Source organism: Gopherus evgoodei, chromosome 2, assembly GCF_007399415.2.
Source record: "Gopherus evgoodei ecotype Sinaloan lineage chromosome 2, rGopEvg1_v1.p, whole genome shotgun sequence".
NCBI lineage: Eukaryota > Metazoa > Chordata > Testudines > Testudinidae > Gopherus > Gopherus evgoodei.
In genome coordinates, this window is record NC_044323.1 from 68,901,795 (window position 1) to 68,929,436 (window position 27,642).

The 27,642-nt window shown below is 43.0% G+C and overlaps 1 protein-coding gene across 2 annotated transcripts; it reads right to left on the reverse strand.

The window, feature by feature from the left end:
• Positions 1 to 1,661: 1,661 nt before the first annotated feature.
• SGO1 (shugoshin 1) lies at positions 1,662 to 27,642 on the reverse strand. Of its 2 annotated transcripts, XM_030550944.1 has the most exons (10): positions 27,137 to 27,640; positions 22,078 to 22,226; positions 21,798 to 21,994; positions 19,779 to 19,883; positions 17,851 to 17,918; positions 16,611 to 16,777; positions 12,988 to 13,845; positions 10,734 to 10,913; positions 5,883 to 6,069; positions 1,662 to 5,655 (listed from the first exon to the last, which is right to left on the reverse strand). In XM_030550944.1, the coding sequence occupies exons 2-10, from the start codon at positions 22,217 to 22,219 to the stop codon at positions 5,514 to 5,516; spliced, it is 2,046 nt and encodes a 681-aa protein (XP_030406804.1). In that variant the 5' UTR covers positions 22,220 to 22,226; positions 27,137 to 27,640; the 3' UTR covers positions 1,662 to 5,513. The 2 variants fall into 2 exon arrangements, with proteins under 2 accessions (XP_030406804.1, XP_030406805.1); XM_030550945.1 differs by lacking the exon at positions 10,734 to 10,913 and having other exon boundaries at positions 27,137 to 27,642.

A 27,642-nucleotide genomic window follows, 5' to 3' on the forward strand; every position in this document is an offset into this window, starting at 1 on the left:
TGGGTGTTAGCATGAAAACCTCCAAGCTTAGTTACCAGCTTGGACCTGGTAAAGCTGCCACCACCCAAAAAATTAGTGTTTTGGGGCACTCGGGTTCCCCCAACAACCTTCCCCTGGGACCCCAAAGACCCAAATTCCTTGAGTCTTAAAACAAAGGGGAATAAACCATTTCCCCCCACTTCTCCCTTCCAGGTGTTCCCTCCCTGGGTTCCTGGAGAGATACACAGAAGCAAGCTCCGTGAATCTAAACAGAGGGACTCCACCCTCCCTATTTTCTGTCCTGGAAAACACAAGTACAGAGAGAGAGCTAATCTCTCCTCTTCCTCCCTCACCCAGAGGGTATGCAAAGTCAGGCTAGTAAATCTAACACACACAGATTTCCCCCTGACTTCTTCCTCCCACCAATTCCCTGGTGAGCTACAGACTCAAGAAGAAACTCCAACAGGTCTTAAAAAGAAAGCTTTATGTAAAAAGAAAGAAAAATACATAAAAATGGTCTCTCTGTATTAAGGTGACAAATACAGGGTCAATTGCTTAAAAGAAATATGAATAAACAGCCTTATTCAAAAGAACACAATTCAAAACACTCCAGCAACTACACACATGTGAATACAAAAGAAAAAAACAATAACCCCTATTGTTTTATGATCTTTGTACTCACAACTTGGAAACAGAAGATTAGAAAGCAGGAGACAGAAAAACCCTTCCCATAGCCAAGAGGGACAGACACCAGACAAGACAAAGAACTCACACCCAAAACTTCCCTCCACCCAGATTTGAAAAAGTCTTGTTTCCTGATTGGTCCTCTGGTCAGGTGTTTCAGGTTACTCCTTTCCAGGTGAAAGAGACATTAACCCTTAGCTATCTGTTTATGACAGCAGCCAACTGTGCAATATGGCATCTGTCACCATGCAGCTGGAGTCTGCTGCTGTGATAAACAGATGGTTAACGGTTAATGCCTCTCTTACCTGTAAAGGGTTAAAAAGTTCACCTAGCCTGGCTAACACCTGACCAGAGGAACCAATGAGGGAACAAGATGTTTCAAAAGAAAGGGAAGTTTTTCCTTTGAGAGTTTCAGTTTCAGCCGGAGTGAAAAAGATCAAGGAACTAGCCTCTTATCAGAGTAGTAAGTTTTAGAAAGGAATAAGTAGGTTTATGTTTATTTCTTTGTAACCTGTCTTATGCAATTAGAGGTAGAATCGAATTCGGTATTTGGGTATTTTTTTTGTGTAACTAAATTTGTGCCTAGGGGAACATCCTCTGTGTTTTGAATCTGTTGTTTGTGAGAGTAGCTGGTATGCTAATCTCTCCCAGAGGGTTTTCTTTTACCTTTCTTTTCTTTCATTAAAAGCCTTTTTCTTAATACCTGATTGATTTTTTTCTTGGTTTTAGATCCAAGGGGGTTGGATCTGGATCCACTAGGAGTTGGTGGGAGAAAGGAGGGGAGATGGTTAATTTCTCCTTGTTTTAAGATCCAAGGGATTGGATCTGGACTCTCTAGGGAATTGGTGAAGGAGTCTCTCAAGGCTACCCAGGGAGGGGAAGGCTTTGGGGGGAAAGGGAGTGATCCAGACACTGAAAATTCTGGATGGTGGCAGCGATACCAGATCTAAGCTAGTAATTAAGCTTAGAAGTGTCCATGCAGGTCCCCACATCTGTACCCTAAAGTTCAGAGTGGGGAAAGAACCTTGACAGCTGCCCTGGTGAAGTATTTTGGCTTTTTAGTGTTCAGACGATTCCCAGTTAGATCGGTTGAAGGGAGACTGAATGTCTGAACAATGAGCTTGAAATCTTCCTCCTTCAGGCACCACTCGGAGTTGCAGACCCTGTCTCTGCTGAGCCAGTCTGCTTTTGGTTCAGTTCTGCTATAATACGGATTGCTCAGTGGGGAAAAGAGGAACTGTTCTGCCCACCTCATTATTGCCATTGTTTCTGCGTTTGATGTGGGACTTCTTGTTCCCCTTGTCTCTGTAAATGTGACTGCAGTCATCTTGTCTGCTTGAACCAGCATGTGGTTCCCCCTTAAGGTGGGCTGGAATCTTTGCAGGCCTACTTTGAACTCTCTCAGCTCTGGGAGGTTTATGCTGTGAACGCTTTCTTCCTTGTTCCTGAGGCCCTGGGCTGTTTGGTTCTGTGCAGCCCTCCAGGCTGATGTTCTTTGTGAGAAACTGGAATATAGAATCTTGACAGCAGATGGATATGTCTTTGTGACATTGTCGTAGGCTGACTGCTATTGTAAAGAGTTGAACATCTGTGTTGGAATGCGTACTTGATCTTTCATGTGTTCTGGGGAGTGGTCCCACACCTTTGGTGTGAAGCCTTGAAGACTTCTGATGTGTGATTATGCTCATGAATGATCCCAGTGCATGACACCAGGAGTCCTAGCAGTTGTAGACACAGGACTATGGTATGGTTCCTACAGTTCTGGAGAAAGAAAATAAATTACTGGATGGAACCAGAGAACTTTTCTTTGCACTCATGATGAAGCTGAACCTGGAGGAGATTCAACATCTGATATCTGGTCCTGTAAGCCATTGACTGTGATTGAGCTCCGATCAAGATGTCATCCAGGAAGGGGTTCAGGTTACCGGTAATTCCGTGGAAATTTGGTTCTTGCTATTACTACCACCATCACCTCTGTAAAAATCCTAGGGGCCAAAGACCGGCTAAATGGGAGTGTTCAGTAGTGATAAAATTTCCTGCTGTAGGTGATTCTCATAAGTCTGAGGTGGTACTGTCAGCTGAGAATATGCATCCACTGAGGCAGAGAAGTTCTAGTACAGGGGCTGGCTTGGTAAAGGTCAGGAGCTCCAGCTATGTTTCATATCCTTTATCCACTTAGAGACTTTGGGGGTCAAAAATGGCTCTGATTTCCCCAACCCTGATGCACTTCTGTACAATGAAGATGGAGGAAAGCCCTAAAAACCTTTCTTCTGACAGAATATCACTCCCCTATCCAGAAGATGAGAGATTTCTGTTTGTATCAGATTGTTTTATGGGGTTATTGGAACCGGATGACTTGATGAAAAAGATGGGGTGGAGATGGTAGCTTGAGGAAGCATCCCTGGCTCACTATTTCCCTGACTGACTTGTCTGTGGACAATCAGAACTATTCCTCTAAGAAATGGGAAGTCCTGTGGCTATGTCAAGAATTGTTGGAGATACTTGGTGACAGTTTTTCATTATTTGGTCTGCTTCTCACTAAGATGCTAGATTATAAATTGCAATGTCTATTGAACCCAGAAGCCTCTCCAAAAGCTGGCTATTTAGTTACTAAGTCTACATTTACTGTATCTTCTCCAACTAAAGGCATCCCTTTTACAAATAAAAAATCCGTCTGTGGGGGCTATGAGCATATTCTGTTTAACTCCCTACAATCCTATAGAGAAACAGTGGCAATCCTGGGTGTGGGCAGAACTGGGCTTCTTACTCCAGTAATGGAAATTTACAAGAGCTGGTCCTATATTCAAAAGATATCTTAGAATAGATGTTTTAATTCAGTAGTTATTGCTTTCACATACACATAGTCCCACATTAAAAATTAATACTTGGTGTATACTTTGCTCACTTAATGTGAGACGTCTCAAGTTCTGCTAGCCCCATCCTCCTTGGTGGATTTGACAGACAAACTTTTAAAAAGTGAATAACCCGCCCCATGGTATCAGAATTCCATGATGAGGAAGACCATCCCTCTGCCTGGCTAGTGGCAGCTTTCCAACTACAGCTGTATTGGGAGAAATTTTTAGTAAAGTGAAATGAGCAGGTAGGAAAGTACGTTTCTGCTTGGCTAGATTTTTCTGTAAAACCCTGTTAAAAGGAAAACAACTTTTGCAGGAGAAAAAAACCCAACAATAGGTAACCCAGGAGTTGCATAATGAGAAAAGCTTTGCACAGTCTACATCTCAATTTAAAAAAAAAAAAAAATTCCTCCTAAACAAAGAACCTCCTTTTAGCTCCCACCAATGGCAGCTGTCAAAGTGGACTACTACAGTTTACTCTCATCTGTGTAAGTTGTGCTGAACTGTGTTACAGCTTGGTTAAAAATCATGTGTTACCTATCAACTTTCATATCTATTGTCTTACTGTTGTTTAGACTATGTAAATAGAGCTTAATATTGGAAAAAAATTGCATCTGAAAACTGCTTCAGGATACACTGTTACTCATATAGCTTATCTGGTATTTTTGGTTTGACTTGCATAGTTTAGCTACATACTAACTCTACTTCTTTCATATGGAACTTAAAATGCCAACAGCTGGAGTCAGGGCAAGAAGCTTTAACATTTTCTTTACCACCTCTAAGCCAGGGCACAGCTACAGTAGAGAATTTACAGCTGTGCCAGCTGCCCCGATGCAGCTGTGCCTCTGTAAGGTCTCTAATATAGCTGCTGTAAGCCACCGGGAGAAAGCTGTTCCATCAGCTTAACTTCTCCAGCCCCCACGAGCAGCAGAAGCTACATCGGCGGGAGAAGCTCTCCCACTGACATTGTAAACAGCACTATGTCAGTGCAAGTTATGTTGTTCCGGGAGGTATTTATTCACTCCCCTGAGCAACGTAAATTATACTGACGAACTGTAGTACGAACATAACCTTACTTAGGGTTTGTCTCCACTACCAGTGGGATCGACACTGCGGTGATCAATCCACCAGAGGTTGATTTAGTGGGTCTAGTGAAGACCTGCTAAATTGACCACTGATCACTCTCCCATTGACTCTAGTACTCCTCCGGAATGAGTTTCTCTCGTCGACCATGCAGTAAGTAGATCTAAGCTACGATGACCTGAGTTACACTACTAACGTAACTCAAACTGTGTAGCTTAATTAACTTTTCTCCATAGTGTAGACCTGCCCTTAGACTGAAACCATTGCAGTTAGAATGTAAGTTATTTACAAGACTTTATAAAATCTAAAAGTTTTATTATACATTTCAACATTAGTAGACTACAGGTTTGTGTAAGTAATAAGACAGCTGTACAACCTTGCTCACTTAAAATTGTAATCTAATCCCAAGATTTACTATAATTCAGCTATATCAAGTGAGGGGTTACAATAAGCAGGGACTGGCAAATCTAGTAATCAGTCAAATAATTCACACTGCTTATCTTTTTACACCAGAGATTCTCAACATGCCTTCAGATAATGGACTTCACAGTGGAATTCAGGAATCAAAGAGTTTAAATAGAAACACTTGTTGGGTAGCAAGACTGCTTTTATAACAAACAGGCACAGTAACAGTTACTCCTTACTCTATTAAATTCAATTCATGATCTTAAAATATTCATCTGAAATCTACTGAAATTCCCATGGAATCTAAATTTAAAATAGTCTATAGTTATCACTACCTACTCCAATATACAGTTAGATTTCCCTGGTACACAGGACAGAGACTGAACAAGACATTCTTATGGCATAATTATAATGTGACATTTTGATTTACGTGTCAAATTACATAGCAAATTTGTTAACCAAATGTTCTTTGCCTCAGCACTCCACAAGGGGGTGCAAAAGAGCTTCTCAACGACATCCAACAAATGCCTCATTGTATTTGGAGAGAGATTCCTTTTTAACAGAACGGTGTTTAGGATCTTTTTTCTGCTTGAAAATTGGAGAGTTCAGAAAACACATATCTGTAAACGGATCTCCTCTTCTGAGCTTCCTGTCAAATTAATTTAGAAAAAAGTTATTCTTGCACAGCTTTAGCTGTAACACAATGTAGTTTTCAGCTAAAAAGATACATTTAACAATCTTACTTGAGCAAATCAATTTACTAAAGTTCTCACCAAAGCCTTTATTTCCAATCAAATAAAATCCTAAGTCCTAAATCTACCTTCCTGTCCAAAAATTTTAGTACATTAAACTGGGACAATAAAAGAAGATACTAACCTGCTGATACTTGGTTCCTTGTAATTCACATTAATAGTACACCTGCGTTTGTGGCTGGGAATTCCTGGTTTTTCATCAATACTTAAAAATGGATGAGAGATTCTACTTTTTGTACCAGACAATGAAGAGATGTTAGTTACATCACAGAGATGAAGACGAGATGTTTGAGAAGCCTCAGGTTTCCCTACTGAAAGAATTGAATGGATACGTTTTTGCATTGCAATGCTACCCGTTATTTGTTTTAAACTAATTAACACAGTACTTATTGAGACAAGACTCAAAAGTTTTCCCGGGGGAGAAAAAAATCCATGTATTTTGTCTAATAAAGAGATTTATTCCCTAAATCAGAATGCGTGTGGGGCAGACCAAATTCATCTGTTCTCAAGAAAAACTTGTGTTTTGAGAGCAGCAAAGCAAAGTTCCAACTTGCCAACATCACAAAGGGCTTCAAACCTTGTCCAGGATGAACTACCTTTAAAGGAAAACCAAGAGCAATTTCATTTCCATGCCCATTCAAACCTTAGCCTTAATTGCTAGTAAACCATGTTAGTTCTGGGGACATCTATCAATTAAACCAATGGATTTTCAAATGTTAGAACTCCAGGACCCCCATTTTGATTTAAAAATTTTCAGGGACCCCCAAGCCTCCTCACTCTCCCCTTCCCCGCCCTCTTCCCTGAGGCCCCACCCCATCTCACTCCATCCCCTCTCCTTCCATCACTCATTCTCCCCCACCCTTGCTCACTTTCACCAGGCAGGGGTTGGGGTTCAGGCTCTGGGAAGGAGTTTGGGTATAGGAGGGGATGTGGGCTCTGAGAGGGAGTCTGGGTACAGGATGGGTGAGGGCTCCGGGAGTTTAGGTTCAGGCTCTGGGCTGGGGCAGGGGGTTGGGGTGCAGACTCCAGCTGGGCAGTATTTACCTCAAGAGGCTCCTGAAAGCGACCGGCCCATTCCTCTGGCAGTGGCTCCTAGGCAGTGCGGGGGCCAGGGGGTCTCTGCATGCTGCCCCTGCCCGCAGGTACTGCTCCCGCAGCTCCTATTGGCCAAAGTTTCCGACCAATGGCAACTGTGGGGTCAGCGCTTGGGGTGGGAGCAGCAAGCAGAAACAGTCTCCCTCCCTGGGGCTGCAAGGACATGCTGGGCCCGTCTGGGAGCAGCAGGGAGCCAGGGTAGGTTGGAAGCCTGTCTTAGCCTCGCTGCGCTGCCAGACTTTTAATGTGCAGGAGGCGCTGGGAGGGAGAGGGAGGAGTTGATCAGCAGGGCCCAGGGGTCCGCAGACCCCAGTTTGAGAAACGCTGCAGAAACTGAACTGACAACACCCACTTGTGTCACCAGCTTTCAAAAGTCATCTAAAGCTATGACTTTTGGTCACAACTGACCTGAGCTGCATTTTAATCACTGTCCTAGAAAAGTAAAGGCTCCAGTGTTCTGTGATCGATATTGCCAGGCATCGGACTAAAGTTAGGAGTGATTTATGTGTATTCTTGTCACAGAATACTGCCTTAGGCAAATTATGAAAAGCTAAAGAATTCCACAGAAGAGATTCTTATAAAAAAAGACAACCAAAAATTAAGACGTGTCTGGAGTTTACAAGCGCCACAGGCTTCTCCAATCCTGTACAAATATATGCAGGTACATGGTCCTCACTGATAATGTAAGCTTTATAGCCATTTATTTTTAAAAACCCACTTTGTTACCTTTATATTTGTTAAACTAGAAATTCTGCTTTACAAAGAGGTGTGCCATATCTTTTAAAAATGTATCCAGTCTTGCTTTAAAACCCATAAGTATAAAGTATCCACCATTATCACTAGGGTTCTGCCAAATTCACAGTCCAATTTGATCCTCTTCCTGGTCTGCGGGTTTTAAAATTGGCCAACTCCACTTTTTCAGATGTTTATATTTGAAATTTCACACTGTTGTAAGTGTGGGATTCCCAACCCAAAAGGGGATCACATAGCTGATGTAAGGGGTCGTGTTGGGCTCTGAAGGCAGCAGCTGCAAAGCTTCCTGCAGTCAAGGGAAATTCTCGGAAGTGGGATAAGTCTGATCTCCCCTGTGCTGCTGGGAGCACCCCTGCTAGTGGCTCCTAGCTGCTAGTGTCAGCTGAGCTGGGGAGGGACAGGACTTCGTCTTCCCCTGCACAGGTGGGTGGGGGGAACGGGGTAAAGATCAGACCTACCTTTGGGTACCTCCCCTGGCTGCCCAAGTTTCGGGGCTGTGCTGCTTTCAAAGTCCAGCTGTCACTGAGCTTCCAGCAGCTGGCGAGATTTCTGGAGATGTAGGTGGGTCTGATCTCACCCATGCCGCTGGGAACTTTCATAGCTGGCAGCAGCCACAGAGCTTCTTGCAGCTGGGGGAGATACCTAGAGGTCGGTCTGATCTCCCCCGCAGAGAGCAGCTGTGCAGGGGAAGAAGTTGTCCTATCCCTCCCCAGCCCAGCGGACTAGCAACTGGAGCCCAGTGAACAGTAGGCTCTCCTGGATGGCTCCCCTCTAATAGCTTGATTTCATGGTCTGTGATGTGTTTTTTCATAGCCATGAATTTGGAATGGCCCTAATTATCACCATGCCCCTTGTTAAAATGTTCCAATTCAGTTCTATTAAAACTTCACCCCTTATTTCTAATTTGAATTTGTCTAGCTGCAGTTTCCAACCATAGGCTCTTGTTATGTCTTCTTCTGATAGATTAAAAGAACCACCTATCTGAAACTTTTTCCCCGCAGTAGGTATTTGTAGACAGTGAACAAGTGACTTCAACCTTCTGTTAGATATATTAAATAGATAAAGCTTACAGTCTTTCAGTGTAAGTCATGTTTTCCAGACCTCTAATAATTTTTAACTCTTTTCTCAATCCTTTACAGTTTTTAAAATATCATTTTGGAAGTGTGGAGCCCAAAACTGAACCCAGGATTCCAATGTTGGTCTCATTAATTCATATTCAGAAATAATGCTACCTTTCTCTCATTCTACTTGATATGTCCCTGCTTGAACAACCAAAGACCGCAGTAGCCTTCTTAACTACAGCATTGCACTGGAAGCTCATGTTCTTCTGGCTATCACATAATCCCTAAATGCTTATCACAGGGCTTGTCTACATCACAAAGTTGCAGCGCTGGTGAGGGGGTTACAGCGCTGCAACTTAGGAGGTGTACACATCTGCAGGGCATCACCAGCGCTGCAACTCCCTGTTTGCAGCGCTGGCCGTACTCCCGTTTTGTCTCGGGTGTAGAGGATCCAGCGCTGGTGATCCAGCGCTGGTAATCAAGTGTAGACACTTACCAGCGCTTTTCTTGACCTCCGTGGAATAAGCAGTATCCCAGCATACCTGAGGAAGCCTCTGGTAATCAAGCAGGTCTCCTTCCCCGGTTTGCTCTCGCGTTCCCCGAATCCCCGAGCAAGCAGGTCTCCTTCCCTGCGGTTTGCTCTCGCGTTCCCCGAATCCCCGAGCAAGCAGGTCTCCTTCCCTGCGGTTTGCAGGGGGGTTCGGGGAACGCGAGAGCAAACCGCGGCAAAGCTGGTCTCCTTCCCCGGTTTGCTCTCGCGTTCCCCGAACCCCCGTGCAAGCAGGTCTCCTTCCCTGCGGTTTGCTCTCGCGTTCCCTGAATCCCTGAGCAAGCAGGTCTTCTTCCCTGCGGTTTGCAGGGGGGTTCGGGGAACGCGAGAGCAAACCGCAGCGAAGCTGGTCTCCTTCCCCGGTTTGCTCTCGCGTTCCCCGAACCCCCCTTGAAGCCGCCCAACAGCGCTGCAGTGTGGCCACATCTAACACCACTTGCAGCGCTGGTTGCTGTAAGTGTGGCCACTCTGCAGCGCTGGCCCTATACAGCTGTACTAATACAGCTGTAACAACCAGCGCTGCAAAATTGTAGATGTAGACATACCCAGAGTCACTGCATTCTAGGACATAGTTTCCTATCATAAGTGTGACCTGTCTCTTTTCCTAGATGGATAACCTTGCATTTGGTGGTATTAACACATGTTCAAATGAGCCCACCTTATCAAGCAATCGAGATTACTCTGCATAATTGATCCACCCCCTCATTATTTACCACTCCATCAACTTGTGTGTCATCTGCAAATTTTACCACCAATGGTCTTATTCTTCTTTCAGATCATCCATACAGACATTGAACGACAGTGGGCCAATAACAGATTGTCATAGAAAACTATTAGCAATGCTCCCTTTGGATGAAGATTCGCCAGTTACAATTACATTTTGAGACCTAGCAGTTAATACAGATTAAAAATTAGTGCTGTATGCAAAATCAGGTAATCAGAATGTGATACAGGACTATATCAAATGGTTTACAGAAGTCTTAAGTATATTATATCAAAGATACCTTTATCAACAAGCTTGTAAACTCATTGAAAATGGAAAACAGGTCCTGTCACACAATGTTCCTTGGCATTATCTATGTTACCATTCTTTACTAATTGCATTCCATATTAGCCTTTCCATGACTTTGCCCAGGATCAATGTCAGGTTAACCTACCCAGGTTATCCCTTTAATTCTTTTTAAATATTGACACGTTTGCCTGTTTCCAGTCCTCTGGAACTTCCACAGTAAGCAACGATGTGTTAAAAATCAAGGGTTTTAGAACTTCAGTTTGATCTCAAGTATCCTGCTGAAGTTGATCATACAGCACCAACTACTAACTGCTGTGGGAGTCTTCAAGAGCATTACCTTTAAAAAAGAATAATGGAACTCCAGGGATTCTTGTTTTGTGGTTTTACAGCACCTAACTCAATGGAGTCAGTGACCAGAGCTCATAGGTGCTACTGTGACATAAACTAGTCAGAGATGGCAAGCAGCAAGCAACAAACAAACAAAACCCAAACAAACAAAAGTACCTTTAGCAAAATTGCAATATATATTTCCAGAGGAAGAATTCTTATCTACTTTTGGTACTGTATCCATAGCACATAGGAGAGAATATGATTTTACTTCATCTACTTTCATCACAATGTTTGACAGAATGTTGGTTTTCCTGATCATGGAGGTACTATCCACTGGAGTATTTTCAACAGTGCCTGCAATTTTAAACAGATTTTTAGAACTACCACTGGGTTGTGTACTTTATCATTTTTTTATATGGAAAATTTGACAGTACACATATCTCCCTACATCAGTAAGTATGTAAAAGATTACATATTGTTTATGTATAAAATTAGAATAAAATTTTTCATGCATTTAGATTAACTGTTATAAGGAGAGCTGCAGTGAGTAAAAGGGGACACTAAATTTAGTGTAGTCAATTTTAGAAAAGGAATTTCAGCCACTATACCCTACTCTGGAATCTCCCTGTCAATTTGAGTTTGACAATACTGTCAAACAATTTTTTTATTTTATATTTTTACTTTAAGTGCCCAAAAATTTCGTTAATGCAGACTCAAGATTGCTTAGTAGCACCTTTTGCCTGTCCCAAACCTCAAGTCATCTACATTCTGAAAGCAAGGAAATACAAAGTTAAAGTAAATACCACCCCTGAAACATAACCCTAACTCTGTTGTCCCTGAGAGATGCCCCAACATGCCAATAACACAATCCTTTGTATCTCCCTTGTTTCCCCTCCAGCCCAAGACTAATCTCTTAATCCCCTTCCCTACCATACATCCCCACTTATCCCATTCTTCCCTTAACACCACAGCCCCACTCCTCTTGATCCACCTTCCCTCCCTACACCTGCTCCATTTCCCCTTCCTTACCATGTTCTTCCTTACTCCAGAACCCCCCACATTCCCCAGATCTGCACCAAAAATCTTATGATAATCTGGAAATGTTATGAGCTGTTCATATTAGAGGAGCTGTGTATCAGGACCCTCTCTACCAAGCAATCCTGCAGCTGCTTTCCTTTGATCACACTCAGTTCCATTGGCCAGGATGATTACATTAAGCTAACTGCTTATTGTAATCTTTCATATTACCTCAATTTAATTAATGCTAATTTCCTTGACAATACTTCTAAAGTAAAATCACAGTCCACATGTGGCACTTTAAAATATCACTCAAAACAGAAATTTTGGTCTCATGGCAACATTTCCAAAAGGAGCCCCTGCAGAATGAGGCAGTGAGCAAGGAACATACAAAACCCACATTCTCTAAAGGCTGCCATGGGTAGGGCTCTCGTGCTTGGGTATAGCTGTGGTTCAATGATCACAGCTTGTCTTCTTGAGCCACCCAATTACTGTGACAATAATATGTCTGGAAATTTTTTGATTGGTGGTAAAGGTTTAGTCTTCCTGCACATGCATGTTTCATTCTCTTTGTTTCGCACTAATCACACTCCAATTCAGAATTCCTAGCTTAACTTTAAATAACTTCAGAATAACCCACCCAAAGGACAGTGCGTGCCAGGCAATAACTGAGATAAAACCTGAGTGGCTAAACTCAGATTGGGTATGATTAGAGCCATAGTTTGAGGAGCCCTATATGTGTGCAAAAAATATTAGAACCAGGGTGATTTTAAAAAATGCTTTAAAAAGGGGGGAGGGGTCCTGTATCTCAGGAACCCCTTGATCAAATGACTTCAGATTTGGACCACTAACCCTACTCTGCACCCACATGAGGCAGAGTAAATTTCAAGACAATCCAAGTAAGCAAGTGGATTTTAGCATTTAGTCGAGTCCTCTTTTAAACAAAAAACAACATACACATTTAAGTGAAACCAGAGCCACTGCTCTCCTGTAATTGAAAGATACTGTAATTATTCTATTATACTAACAAGAGTAGGTAAAGAAAGTAGTGTGATTTTTTATAAACTGATGGCATCCTGTTATGGTCTTTTTATAAAAAAAAAATTGCCTCCTGATTTCCCTCATCCCCAAAACGCTTTCAAATGCATTTGATTTGGGGAAAATTAAGTGCCATCGAGAAATACATTAACTCAGTTTAAAAGGAAATTAAGAAAGTGCACATTAAAACTACAACTTATCCTATGGGAAAAATATTGACATTTATAAAAATACATCATATGAAATTTATTTCAATAACTTAATAGTTTTAAATGCTTTAAAAAATTTAGCTTGTTTAATTGACTAAAACAACGATAAACCACTATTAAATAGAAAAAAAAATTGGAAAATGCTTTCCAAAAAGGTCACTTACTGATAGTTTTTTCATTTGATGTAGTATTCTTAGTCTCTTTTTCATTACTGGCTTTCTGTTGCTGGTACACCACAGATCTTTTAGAGCGTGGTCTTGTATGGACTGGACTTCCATCATTTTTGCACTGTGAACTCTTCCTGTATTTTGATTTACTCCTGTAAGGCACATACAGGCTGTCATCAGAATTCTCTTCTGAATCGCTTCCTTCACTGCTGTGTGTTTCGGATTCAGATGTATCCTTTCTTTCATCCACCTCACAGTCACAATCATTCATCTTGTTTTGTCGGAAAGGTGTGATATGGACATTCTCCTCAAACTGAAAATCATAAGCGTTATTGGAGCCAACTGATAAATCCAGTTTCACTTTGGAAGTTGGTTCCTCCTGGCTTCTCTCTCTTTTTGATCTTGTTCTGGAAGTATTTTTACTTCCTTCCAATTTTCCTTTTTGTCCTTTCTCTCTTCTTGTTTGAGAGTCTTCTCTGCTTTTAGGCTGAATTTGTTTAAGTTTAGGTTCTGCAACTGAGCAGTTCAATTCAGTCAAAGTATCTGCCTGATCCAACATTGGCTTCATGTTTATCTTGTTTTCATTCAATTGAGAAAGATTTGGCTCTATATTTTCTATATTACCTTTCTCTAGACTTCCCTCAAGTCTAGTTTCATCCTGTTTACAAAATTCTCTGGTCAAATAAATCCTTTCTGAATGGTCTAGATTATGCACATGAATTTTCCTGTTTGAACAGCGACGCCTAGTAGATACAGTTTTTGGTACGATATTACCAACTTGCCTATCCTCTTCATCTAAAAGAATATTTTCCAAGTTGGCCTCTAGGTTGTCCAGATGAAAATCAGATCTTTGTCCTGAATAAAGAAGATAATACATGTCAAATTAAATGTTGTTGGACCTGGAGATGTTTAATTTGTTGGCAATTTTAGGCTTTTAACAAAGATGAACAATCTTAGAATTTTCTGCAGGCAAGTATGACCCATGACATAAGGACAACCAAAGTAATCCCTTGAACACAGACTCAAAAAATGTAATTCATAGCTGGACTTAGACTTAATGAGGTTTTTTTCCAAGCATGTGAGGAAAAATTAGTTGTGTCTTGGAAGATACAAATAGCTTACACTCAGTACTTTGCCTCCTGAGGGCTTTTGGAGCAACTCATGCCTGTTTGTCAGGTCAGGGTTGCTTTTTTAATGTTTGCATTTTAACAATTATGTTTATATGCTAACGAAAAGCCCCTTAGACAGTATGCCTAGTTAGTTTATTCTTTCAAATCATTCAGTAAGTAGTTAAAGTTAGTTTCTCATAACACCTCAGTTGTTTAAGAGATGCTGCCTTCTGATCCCTCCCCTTTTGTTTAAAAGAATTATCCTTCCCTGGCATTTACCTTCATTTTGAGGTCCTTTTCACCAGTTATCACTAGGTTTTTACATTAGGACATCCCTGATTCTACACACTCTCCAGGAATGAGAATTTTGTACATATGGAATCTTGAAAGAAGGGAAAATACTTAACCTGCTATTCTGCTTCTCTCAGAACATCTTGTAAGATTATCAAAGAACCTCTGAGTTTGGTGGCCTTTTATTTTTCCAGGGGTACTATATCTGCATGTTAAGTTTCTTGGTGCTCCCTTTGAGTATAATATTTTTCAGTCAAATGTTTGATGATTGGGCAGGGTTAAGCCAACCATGGACTGACCGGAACATTCAATGGTTCATAGTTAGAAGTCCAAGGACACATAACCACTACTGCTGGCTAGGTTGGCTCATACTCCAAAATGCTATCACTCCTTGTACGAGCAGAAAAAAACCTTTAGGGTTGGGGAGTTCTGCAAAATTTTTAGAAGTCAGAATCCTACATTGAAGGTATTTAAGTAAGTAGTTACTTTCCATCTTACCTTCAGAAAGCATGCTGCATTTGTGTAGATCTAACACATGCTTTTGTGATGGAGGAAGAGAGAAAGCTCTAGTTAAGAGTGCATACAGAAGAGTTATAACCCTTGCTTCAACATGTGTGGTGAGACCCTCCCATGGAGGCACATGCTGTAAATTGGGATGATCACCACCTCAGAAAGAATTTTTTAAAAGGTAATTTGGAAAATCCTTTGGTGATTTGCTGCTTTTTACTGTCTAGTTGCAGGAATTTTAAAATGTTGTTGACAACTGAAAACTAATGATCTTACTTTATTTAAAATTGCCAACCTGCCATACACAGTATCTCCTCACTTAACGTCATCCTGGTTAATGTTGTTTCATTGTTACATTGCTGATCTATTAGAGAACAGACTCGTTCAAAGTTGTGCAACGCTTCTAAGTCATTTGGCCACCTGCTTTGTCCATAGCTTGCAGGATTCTCCTGAAGAGCAGCCTGTCCTCATGGGGGCTTAGAACTAGGGTGGGCCGACAGCCCCCCCTCCCCATAAGCTCCCCTAAATTCCCTGTAATTAGGTGTGCAGCTGGACTCCCACCCAGCATGCTATCAATTGCCACAGTTCAGGCGTCCCTCTCCCCACTGCTGTGTACTGCTCCTGCCCTCTGCTTTGGAGCTGCTCATGGGAGCCTCCTGCTTGCTGTGCAGAGTGGGAGGGAGAGGGGTGCTGATGTCAGGGTGTCCCCCTCCTCCCGCTCTTGTACCCCATGTCCACAGAGCGCCGGGGGGTGGGGGGGAGGTGGGGGCAGGCAGAGATACACAACAGGGCTCAGGATGGAGGGAGCTTGCTGGAAACTGCTGCTGTGTCTGAACTTGCTGATCTACTTTAAAGGGCAGCGTACTTAAAGGGGCAACACGAGTCTCTGCCACACACATACAGAGGGTGTGTGTCTCCGTCACTCACACACAGAGGGTGTGTATCTCCGTCACTCACACACACAAACACACACAGAGCACTTTGGAAGGTCAGTGCCCGTGCAGCTGTGCACGCACCATCCGGAACAGTGAGTGGTGCGCTGCAGTGGGATAGTGTGGGTTCATCACCACATTCAGTTTCTGCAGGGAAGTATTTGCAGCCACTGCTGTGCATCTATTATGTTTCCTCTCACCTGCTGCCTTGTAGAGTGTGAGGCTACATTAACAACAACGTGTTAACGCTTGAGGGCTCAGCCGAGTGCTAGTTCATCATTTAGCAGGAAGCCATTCCCTGGGAAATATCCCACCCTCTTACTCCACCACCTCAACCAAGCTTCACAATCATCACTGCTGTGTACATTATTGTTTGCTCAAAATTGTTTAAAACGTATACTCTCTGTGTATATAATACCTTTTTTCTGGTGATAAAAGTTTCCCTGGAACCTAGCACCACCGACCCCCCACCCAGCCCATTTACATTAATTTGTATGGGGAAATTGGATTCACTTAACATTGTTTTGCTTAAAGTAGCATTTTTCAGGAACATAACTATAATGTTAAGCAAGAAGTTACTGTATATGACCTGAGCAGCATACTAGTTTAACTGTACCCAATCAGGGTCAGAATTTTGCAAGAGAAAATCAGAAGCAGGAAAAGAAAGATGACGGTTTAAGGAATCACTTTCAAAATCCTTAATTTTTTGAAAGTTACTTTCATCTGCTACTTCAATTTTAGGAGGAAGAACCATCGCTAGTTTAAACCTAGGTTTAGTTACCTGTGTTTGTTGCCATTTTCTTAACTGAAGAGGTATTTTTAAAGGTCTGCCAGGAATCTGACATAGAATAAGATGCATTGTTTGTATCAGTATTATTCTCTATTTCATTTCCAAGCATTTCGCCTTCCAGGCTAGCATCTGCAACAAGAACACGTGTAGGAAGTCCCCTAGGAACAAGAGTTGGAGTTTATGTATTAATCATACATTTTAAGATAATTAATTTTATTTGATTATTTTAGCAGCTTCTTCCCCTCAATTCCTACTACAAAGATATTTTGTAATAATCTGGAAAAGTATTTCCCACTGCAATTCTGTATGAAACACCAATCCTCTCATTTGAGAATTACATCAAGGAAGTATGTCTTTAAATTTAAAATTAAACTCTTGCACATTCTTTAACTTGAAAGTTTTAAGTCCATTTCTACCATCGTATTCTATTACCAATACGAGAATTTATCTACTTATAAAAGTGATTAGTTTTTTACAATGACTAACACTGGCAAAATGTATCTTCATCTCTAGAAAATGTTTCTGGAAGAGTGGTGACTGGAGTTCGAGTGCTAACTTGGTGATATGTACAGGACTGTCAGTAACTTCATTCTAAAGTCTATTTGTAAACATTTCAGATTGCTCTTGAAAACCTGACTGCTGCATCTTTGCACACTAATATGTCTACTGAACAATTTTTTAAATTGAAACTATTTTTTGTGGATGAAGGAGAAAGGAGCTGTGTTGAAATATAATAAAGATGTAATTATGAACTGGTCTACTAGTAGTACATTATGTTGCTATGCAAGTATTCAGGTAGAGTTTCTGTGCTCATGTCATGCCCTGGGACAACAGATACTGAGTACATTTAGAAGCAGAAGACCTTCTCCCCAGAGCTAAGTGTTGAGTAGGGCAAATGCTTCTAGATGTTCCAGGAGTAGTTTTCCTCAGATCTGGATTTTTGGGGGTGGGAATGGGAAAATTTGGGGCAGATGGTTTTTGAAGAGAAAATCCACTGAGCATCCTGGAGAGACTCCCTACCCCCACAAAAAAGTGACATTTTCATTGGCCAAACATATAAACAGGACTCCAAAAACCAAGATTTTGCTTCAAAACAGATATTAACAGTAATGTACAGATATCACTGCTTATCCCTCATCATTTCATGAGCAAACAGAAGGATGCTGATTAAGTAGTTACTATAGTAGGCTTTACAAAGATAAAAATTAATGCATTAAAAAAAAGCACTTACAGAGAACCAGCTTGTCTTAAAATACTGGAGTCATCATCTTCAAGAATTGAGGGACACATCCTCTTGTTCTGTAGACAGAACAAATCACACCGTGATGAAGTGGTAATATACAGATTGTTACAAAACTCTAGCAGACCTATGAGTTAAAGGGACACCTCGACCTTGAAAAAAATCACATTTCTGCCTGAAAATGTTGTGTATATATAGTTACATGTAACACACACTACTATAATTGATAGACGTGAGCATAGAATTTTCAGTTTCCTTGTTTTGCACAGCTTCTTGTGGATGACTAGTTTCACTGTTTTTCTCTTGTTGAAAAAAACCTCAGACTTAAAACAGAGAAGCCTTTAATTTTTTTTATAAGAACTTTTTTTATAAGAACTTTTAAAAAAAAATTAGGATACATGATTTAAAAGACACTAGAATATCAAAATTAATTCTGAAAAAATTATGTTTGTGTTCTTTTAAGACAGAATTTTCTTTTTGGTTATAAATTTGGTTTAATATTGTGCCATCTTTTACAAACAGCCTTTGTTAAAGCTTGTTATACAAGCTGTCAGCCTAGAAGTGTATATTTTTAAACAACAAATAGTTTAATGTTAAATGGTATTTTAGTAATCAAGTACACCTCTATCCTGATATAACGCTGTCTTCAGGAGCCAAAAAAATCTTACTGCGTTATAGGTGAAACCGCATTATATCGAACTTGCTTTGATCAGCTGGAGCGCGCAGCCCCCTCCCCTCAAGCACTGCTTTACCGCATTATATCCGAATTCATGTTATATCGGGGTAGAGATGTAATTAGAACAAATGATGACTGATTTCAATGCTTCTCCTTCCAGCTTTTGGACAACAGGAAAGCTGCAAACATGATGGGCCAAATGTGGCACTAGATTTTTTAAACAGATCATGCCTTTAGGATGTTTGTGGAGGGAAAGTGATGAAGAATTTTTCATAAAAAAGAAACTAAACTGTTAAAAAATGCGAATTCAGATGGGCAACTTTTCAAAGTTGGAGACAGGCACCCGTGAGGGGAAAAAAAATAGTGTGCATATAGTTTGTGCCTATATACATTTTCTGAAACTGGAAATCAGATTAATATCTATGCATGAACATATAAAACCAAGGTTTTGTAGCATACATGCTACATCTCACTTGGAAAATTAAGCTGAAAGTTTAAAATTTACCTAACAAGAGAAAATTTTCTGAGAACGAAGATTTAGAAAAACCTAGAATCCAAAGAGATGTGCAGTATCCCTCTACATACCAATTTTAGAAATGTCAAACTGAAAATGTGGGAGTAAGATCTTGACTGCTATGTTTTTGTAATAGTTTGTAGTTCTATAAACTTGTAAAAAATAGTCATAACACATTGCCATCCATTTTTAATAGCTGTTCGTATCCTCTTAGATTTTGCCAAATACTTAAATCCTATTATCCATCTGAAAATGGGCTACACGGAGAAAAACACACTGAATATGTATTAAAATATGCATATAACAGACTTAACAGTCTTAATTACATATCTTTATTTACTGTACTTCCATGTCACCTTATCCTCTGCACTGTTTCTCTTTGCAAAGGATTTTGAGATCTACAAGTGAAAAGGGCTGATAAAGAGTTAAGAATTATTATTTTGTTTGTAGATGATAAGTTCTGCCTCATATCTACAATTACACTGTAAGCGCCGCAGGGCAATGATTGTCTAGCTTATCAGTCTGAAAAACACCTAACATCCCGTGGGTGTTGAATTAATAAGAAGGGGTGAGATTTTTGTAAGCAACAAAAGTGACTTAGGAACACAGGTCCCACTGAAAGCTAATGGGACTTATGCAAAGTCACTTTTAAAAAACCTATCCAAGAACCATAAAACTACAATGCACAAAAAGACATGCAAATCTAAGAAAAATACAGGCCAGACTTACAAGATCAGTGGAACACAAATCCTGAGCTGGACCAAGAAGATCCGCTGTATCGAGTAGGTTTTGAGCAACTTTAGAAACAATCTTGCTCAAGATCGACAATCTGGTCTAATGGAAGGAGAAGAGCAAACAATTTCACTCTAATTCATGCAAAATAAGCAATGTAGCACTCTCTCTTGTACTGTTAGGTTACTTCTCTCTTTTTTAATTATACCACGCGTACTATGCTATACAAAGAAAAGAGAAAATAACCAAACAGCAGAGAATCAGTTACAGTTTGCAGAACAAGAGTAAATTTTTTTCATGCAAAAAAATTAGTTTCACAGTATTTTCACTAAAAACCCAAAATCAAAAATTTTTCACAGGGGGAAAAAATGTCCTGACTTGCTCTATTAATGCCGGTGCTAAGTTAAATAAAAAAGACTTTTATAAATATGTATGAAGTTGAATAGTATTAAAAGGGTAGGGGAAAAACAGAAAAGTAAAAATATTTAGACAGCTAGGAGATACCTGAAACCATTATACCAATTAGAGCTGGCTGAAAGGGAATTTCTGGTTTGGGAGAAATGTAGAAATTTTTAATTTTTTCTGGTTTTCTTTGGAACAAAATTTTCTTTTTTGAAATATCCACAAACTAGAAATTTAAGAAAATATTTCATTTTAGAAACACCAATACATATGGTGGTTCTGAAATGGAGTATGTTCCTGGAAACCCAGGATCTGCTGCCTGAAATTGACATGATTCTTGTTGTTTTCACCTTGCTGGTAAAACTACCAAGAACGGTTTCAGTCAACATCTCCCAGAATCTGCTGCTCTGGGGCAGCCCTACCATGACGTCCAGGGTTTCCAGATTCCTGGGCCAGCTAGAGAATTTGGAAGTGGTGGGGTTGTCTGGCCAAAGCAGTCCACATGCCACAGCAGTCCCAGAGCTGTGGACCATGGAAGCCAGTCCCAGGACTTCCAAGCTCCATCACAGGTAGCCTTGAAATCCTGGCATGGCATGCTGCCCTAGAGCTTTGGACCGTGGAAACTTGAGGTCCCCAACCGTGGGGCAGCCCACATTGGTGGGGTTCCATTGGAGCCACAGATCCTGGAAGTCATTAGGTCCATGACCCTTGGACAGTCTGCATGGCAAGGCTGACCTGGAGCTGTGGATCTTCTAGAAACCCAGGGGCACTCCACCTGACAGGACTACCACAGACCCCATCCCGCTAAGTTGGGTTCCATTGGAACTCTGCCTGTGATTTGATTAAAGTTCACTGAAACTGTACCATATCTGCAAACCTTTTGTGTTCAAGGAATAAGTGTTTTCCAAATGAACTGTTTTGTCACAAGTTTTCTAATAAGAATGGCTAAGCATACAATTTAGTCACAGAGGTCACAGATTCACCTCTGTGACTTCTTCCATTTCAGCCCCTGCTATGGCCACCAGCTGCTGTGGCTGGAGCTGTCAGCCCCCACGGGTTATTTTTAGTAAAAGTCACGGAAGGTCATGGGCATCCATGAATTTTTGTTTATTGTCTGCAACCTGTCCATGACTTTTACTAAAAATAACTGAGACAAAAGCTTAACCTTAACAATAGTTTTTGATAACTCATTCAAATTGAGTTAGATGTATAAAACCAGCTCATGGATTGAAAGTTAGCCAAGTAACCATAAACGGGTGGTGATAAACAATGTATGAAAGTATGGAAAGAGAGGAGAGAGAAATATCAAAAGGATGGGTTACCTTTAATTGGAGTTGTAGGGTGCTAAGCACTTCTGAAAAAGTCAGGCCATTTATATAGGTGCCTAAATAAGGATTTATGAGTCTAATTTCAGGCACCCATTTTTGAAAATTCTGACCTTAGTTTTTGAAATCTTTTCACAGATGTACACACTTTGGAGCCAGATTCTATCTAATAAATAAATGTGGTTCCAACTGATTTTAACTAGAGTCCTTCAGAATGGGCACAATTCAGCCTTTCAAAGTTCAACCTATTTCTTACTAGAATAGAAAGATGTCATTGCAATGAAAATACCTCAACAGGTTCTTTCGCTTGCTGTGAGCTAAGTTTTCTTTGTAAAACAAATATCTGAAACTTCAGAGACTGATACTCTTTCTTTAAATGCAGAATGATATCTTGGGCTTCTTTCATTTTGGCTTTTTCCTCTTGCAAAGCTAGAGCTAGTGCTCGATTGTTTGCTTGCAAGCTTTTCAGTTGCACCGAACTGTTGGCTGTAAGAAAATAAACAGTACTTAGAAATGATAAAAACCAAGCTTATGGAAAAAATGTGAAACAAAATAGTAAAGCATCTTACTTGCTATTTTGCATTTTATAGGCAAGACCTGGTTTGTTTTACCCAACTTTGCCCATTTTTGATTTCTTTTCTCTTTCATTCTTTCTTTTATATCATCCAGACTGTCCTTAAAGGACCTTTTCAAGCATTTTTCTCCACCCATCTTCTACCTAAGGAAAGGCAAATACAAAGAACTGATGAAAATAGTTCAGAATATGCAAGCAGCGGTTTATATGACCTCCTGCACTACGAAAAATCCATTCTAGTTGAATCAGTTTTACAAATGAGTTCAGGTAAGAGATTCCTCCATCACAGACACAGCTATATTTATAAGATGTGAAATTTAGCAATTATTAAGATCTAAATATAGTTAGCAGACTTTAGGAGATTCTTGAAAAACGGTGACTTTTAGCTTCATTATCAGTTGCTTGATTGAACTAGAACTTTCCGTCTGAAAAATGTTGTGCCTACTATTGCTACAAATAATGCCTGAGAGTAATAGAGGTTTTTTGGTGCTTGTTGTTGGTTTGTTTTTTACACTTTTCGCATTTGACAGCAATAAGAACTGCCATACTGGATCAGATCTAAGGTCCATCTAGCCCAGTATCCTGTTTTCCAAAGTGGCCAATGCCAGGTGCCCCAGGGGGAACAGAACAGATAATCATAACATGATCCATCCCCTGTCATCCACTCCCAGCTTCTGGCAAACAGAGGCTAGGGACACCATCCCGGTCCATCCTGGCTAATAGCCATTGATGGACCTATCCTCCATGAATGTACATTAACTCTTCACTTAAAGTCATCCTGGTTAACATTGTTTCATTGCTGATTAATTAGGGAACATGCTCGTTTAAAGTTGTGCAATGCTCCCTTCTAACATCGTTTGGCAGCCACCTGCTTTGTCCATTGCTTGCAGGAAGAGCAGCCGGTTGCAGCTAACTGGTGGGGGCTTGGAAACAGGGTGGACTGGCAGCACCCTGCCCCCCTAAGTTCCCTGTGCAGCAGCTGCCCGGCAGGCTATCAATTGCCGGCAGTTCAGCTGTCCCTCCCCCAAATGCCATGTGCTGCTCCTGCCCTCTGCCTTGGAGCTGCTCCCTGAGACTCCTGCTTGCTGTGCAGAGGGGGGAGAAAGAGAGGGGCTAATGTCAGGGTGTCCCCCTCCCCCCTGCTCCTGCATCCCATTTATCCCATCTTCCACAGAGCAGAGGGGACACACGACAAAGCTCAGGATGGAGGGAGCTTGCTGGCAGCAGCTGCGATCTCAGCAAGCTGATCTAATTAACAAGGCAGTGTACTTAGGAGTAGGGTCAGCGTACTTAAAGGGGAAATGCGCATCCCTCTCACACACACACACACATACACGATGTGTGTCCCTGTCTGCGGTGCTGTCTCCCCTCCCTCCATTCCTGCTGCCTTGTAGTGTGTGAGAGTTAACCTCTGATGGCTCAGCAAATTGCTAGTTCATCATTTAGCAGTAAGGCACTCACTGTGAAATATCCCACCCTCTGACTTCTCCACCTCAACCAGGCTTCACAATCATCATCACTGTGTACCAGTATTAAATTGTTTGTGTGTGTGTGTGTGTATGTATATATATACACACACACACACACACACACACACACACACACACACACACACACACACACACACACACACACACACACACACACACACACACACACTATAATATAGTCTTTTGTCTGGTGAAAAAAATTTCCCTGGAACCTAACCCCTCCCATTTACATTAATTCTTATGGGAAAATTGGATTTGCTTAACATCATTTCGCTTAAACACGCATTTTTCAGGAACATAACTACAACGTTAAGTGAGGAGTTACTGCATCTAGTTCTTTTTTTGGAACTCTGTTATAGTCTTGGCCTTCACAACATCCTCTGGCAAGGAGCTCCACAGATTGACTGTGTGTTGTGTGAAAAAATACTTCCTTTTGTTTGTTTTAAACCTGCTGCCTATTAATTTCATTTGGTGTCCCCTAGTTCTTGTTCACTTCCTTATTTACTTTCTCAGTTGTGTACAGTCAACGTTACTGTTTTGTTGATGGTCCATTACATTTTTCATGAACTGCTCTGGGGGAGCTCAAGAGTACAGCTCTTCAAATAAATGATTTTTCAGTTAACTGATGGGTCAGAAAAGTTGAAAAAAATCAGTTTGGGTTGAACCAAAACTGAAAAAATCCAAAATTTTTGGTAAATTGACAAAGTAATTCCTGATTGAACTAAGCATTTTATTCAACCTGAAACATTTTGTTTCTGTGCATTTTTAAAGGGCTAGATTCACAATACAGGAGGAGGCAGTAGTGATGACTTGAATAGCCATTGAATTAGAGTATGAGGATAGTCTGGTGGTTAGAACATTCACCTGAAAGTTGTGAGGCCCATGTTCATGTTCCTACTTCACATCAGGGAGAGGAGGAAACAAATCTTGGTCTCCCACATACTAGATGAGTTTCCCTAACCATGGGGCTAAAAGTGATAGGGAGACAGCATTTCCTCCCCTAGACAGACTCCTCCCGTGATTCTAACCACCCCTCAATCAATAAAAAAATAAAAAACATTGGGGTGAGGGTCTCCAAACTATTAGTATCAAAGTCATGGATAGTACAGGGGCAACTGAAACAGCACTTTTAACCAAATAAATTATTTGTTCCAAAAGCTTTGCCCCTCTCTACTCATGATTGTTCTTCTACGGCTCTAAAGGTATGTCTATGCTGCAATTAAACACCTGCAACTGGTCCAGGTCAGCTAAATTCAGGTTCATGGGGCTCAGGCTAAGGCAGTGGTCCCCAAACTGTGGGGGCATAGAGGAACATTCGGAGGAGATAGGGAGGGGGCCTAGGGAGCCCAGGCCAGCCCTCACAGGGGGTGGGGTGGGGGCATCTCCCAGCCCTGCTCTGCCTCCAGCTCCTGGCCATGGTTCTGTCCCCAAGCTCTGGCTCTGGGCTTAGGCTCTGCACCTGACTGCGGCCCTGCTCCCAGTCACAGCCCCAACCTCAGTCTCCAGCCGTGAGTGCAGCTTCACTCCCGGCCCCAGGCTCAGGCTGCAGACCTGCTGTCAGCCCTGGCTCCTGACTGCAGCTCCTGGGGGTGAGGGACGCAGACAAATCACATTACAGGTAAGGGCGAAGCACAATCTAAAAACGTTGGAGACTATTGTGCTAAGGGGTTGTTTAATTGCAGTGTAAATGTTCAGGACTGAGACCCTCCCCCCTCACGGGTACCCTTGGGGTACATCTATATTGAAAAAATCCCACTGGCTGTCAGCTTCAGAGACTGGGTTTACAGACTTTGGCACTAAAAATAGCAGTGTAGATGTTCCTGCTTGGCCTCCAAAACCCAGCAAAGTGAATGGGTCTAATGCCAGAGCTGGAACATTGCTATTTTTAGCGCCAGAGTGCAAACCCAAGCCTGTTGACCTGGGCTCTAGACTCACTGCAGTGGCAAGGTTTTGTCTTTTTCTTCCAGTGTACATGTACTCCTAAAAGAGAGTGATAAGTTAAAACTGAAAAAGCGACATATGGCTCTGTGCACTGAAAGGAGGAGTGTGCTTATGATCAGTGAAACTGAGCATATGTGGTAGTGGTCTTGGAAGAGAGGAGAAAAACCTTTACTTTCTTATTTAAAAAATGAGGGCAAATTAGTTCAAGTGCGTGATAAGAGGGGGCCTGGGCTAGTCAGAGCCGGGGTCAGTGCGCAGCGCCCCGGATATCCACCCCAAAGCGAGAGAAGAGCCTGGAGTCCGCGAAGCAGCCCCCATGTATCTGAGAAAGGAGTTTCAAACACGCAGGCCGTATTTTCTGCGGCCCACGAGCTCCTCGCAGCTCCCCCGCCCTCCCCCAGCGTTTACCTAGAGGGGCTCTAGCCCGATGCTAACTGGGGGCAAGGCAGGCTCACCTGATGGACAAGGCAATGGCTTTCTAAGTCAGAGATTGTGGGTTCAAGTCCCATCTGGGGTGAAAAACTGCCCTGCCCCTGTGCTGCTCCAGGAAGCGGATAGACCCTGGGGGAGGAGACACACAGGGGTGTGTTGATGTTGCTTCAGGCGATTCCCGGTTCCCAGCCAATGGGAGATGCTGGGGGTGGAACCTGAAGCAACAGCCACAGACACCCTTGTGTCTCAGCTCCCCTACATTCCAGCTGCTTCCCAGAACAGCGTGGGGGCAGGCACGCAGGGAGCCTGCCTTGCCCCCGGTGCGCGCTGGGCCAGAGCCCGCCCCCCGGACCCTTCCCGCAGCCGAACCCCCTGCCCTGAGCCCCTTGCCACACCCTGCACCCAGACCCCCTGCCACACCGCTTCTGCACCCCAACCCACTGCCCTGAGCCCTCTGCTGCACCCCTCATCCCTCCTGCACCCCACACCCCAACACCCTGCCCTAAGCCCTTTGCTGCACCTCTCATCCCTCCTGCACCCCACACCCCACCACCCTGCCCTAAGCCCCTGGGGAGCAGGGAGGGGACAGAGCTGGGGTGGGGATTTCGGGGAAGGGGTGGGAAGAGGTGGGGCAGGGGCGGGGCCTCATGGAAGGGGATGGAGTGGGGGCGGGGCCGGTATCAGTAATGCAGCCCTCCGGCCGATGTACTGGTGGTCATTTGAGTTTGAGGCCTGTGATTTAAGAGGAGCTCGGAGCGCGTGACTCTTCCCTTCTCGGGGCAGCTCTGGAAGAGCCCAAACCCGGGACAACTGGCGCACGCAGCAAGCGCCCATCACGGCCTGTCCCCGCTGCGCCCCGACTCTCACGCACTCCCGGGGCCAGGCGTTAGGGCGGGACACGATACAACGACCAGGCTACGTCTCCGCGCCCGGGCCGAGTTTAACCCGCCCGCCAACCCGCTTCCCCCACGGGCCCTACGCGGCCCGGGCAGAGACCAGAGCTTCGGCCTGCCCGTGGGGTTACAGGAAGTGAATCCCCTCCCCCATCGGGCCCCATCCACCGGCCCTTCCCCCGCATACCGGGCACCTCGGCCCGCGCAGCAGCGCCACTGATCCCGGCCCGCAGCCGTGTGCAGGCGGCTGCCGCTTCTTGCTCACTTGCGCGCGCTCTTGTTTATCTCGGAACCTGACCGTAACGGACTCCGGCGCTTAGACCGTTGGCTCCTTCCTCGCTTCCGGAGTCTTCCTAGTTCGAAATTCTCCGCTTCCTCCGCCCATTGGCTGGACTTCCCACGACAAGTTATGCGTGACGTCACCGCGCAACCGAAGGCGGCGAACGTGCCAGTGTTGCTGTTATCATCCGGGTTCTTCTGCTCCGCGGCTGTCGCCTCTTGGCGCCCGTCCGCGTTGTTGAGTTCGGCCTGCTCTGCGCTCCCAGGAGCTCCGCGGCCACAGCTACGTACGTGATACGTTGGCATCGACGCGGGTGTGGTCGGGGGTTCAAGATGGCTGCCCCGTGTCACGGCCCTGGGTCTGCAGCTACTGGCAGAGCCGGACTCACTGTAGCTCCTGCCGTGTCCCCATAGTACCTAGCCCTGCGCTTCCCCGCCCCCTTCCAGACCCGGCACGCCACGCCCCCACAGTACCCAGCCCTGGTCTGCTCCCATCCAGACCCTCCCTGCCCTGCCCCCTCAGTA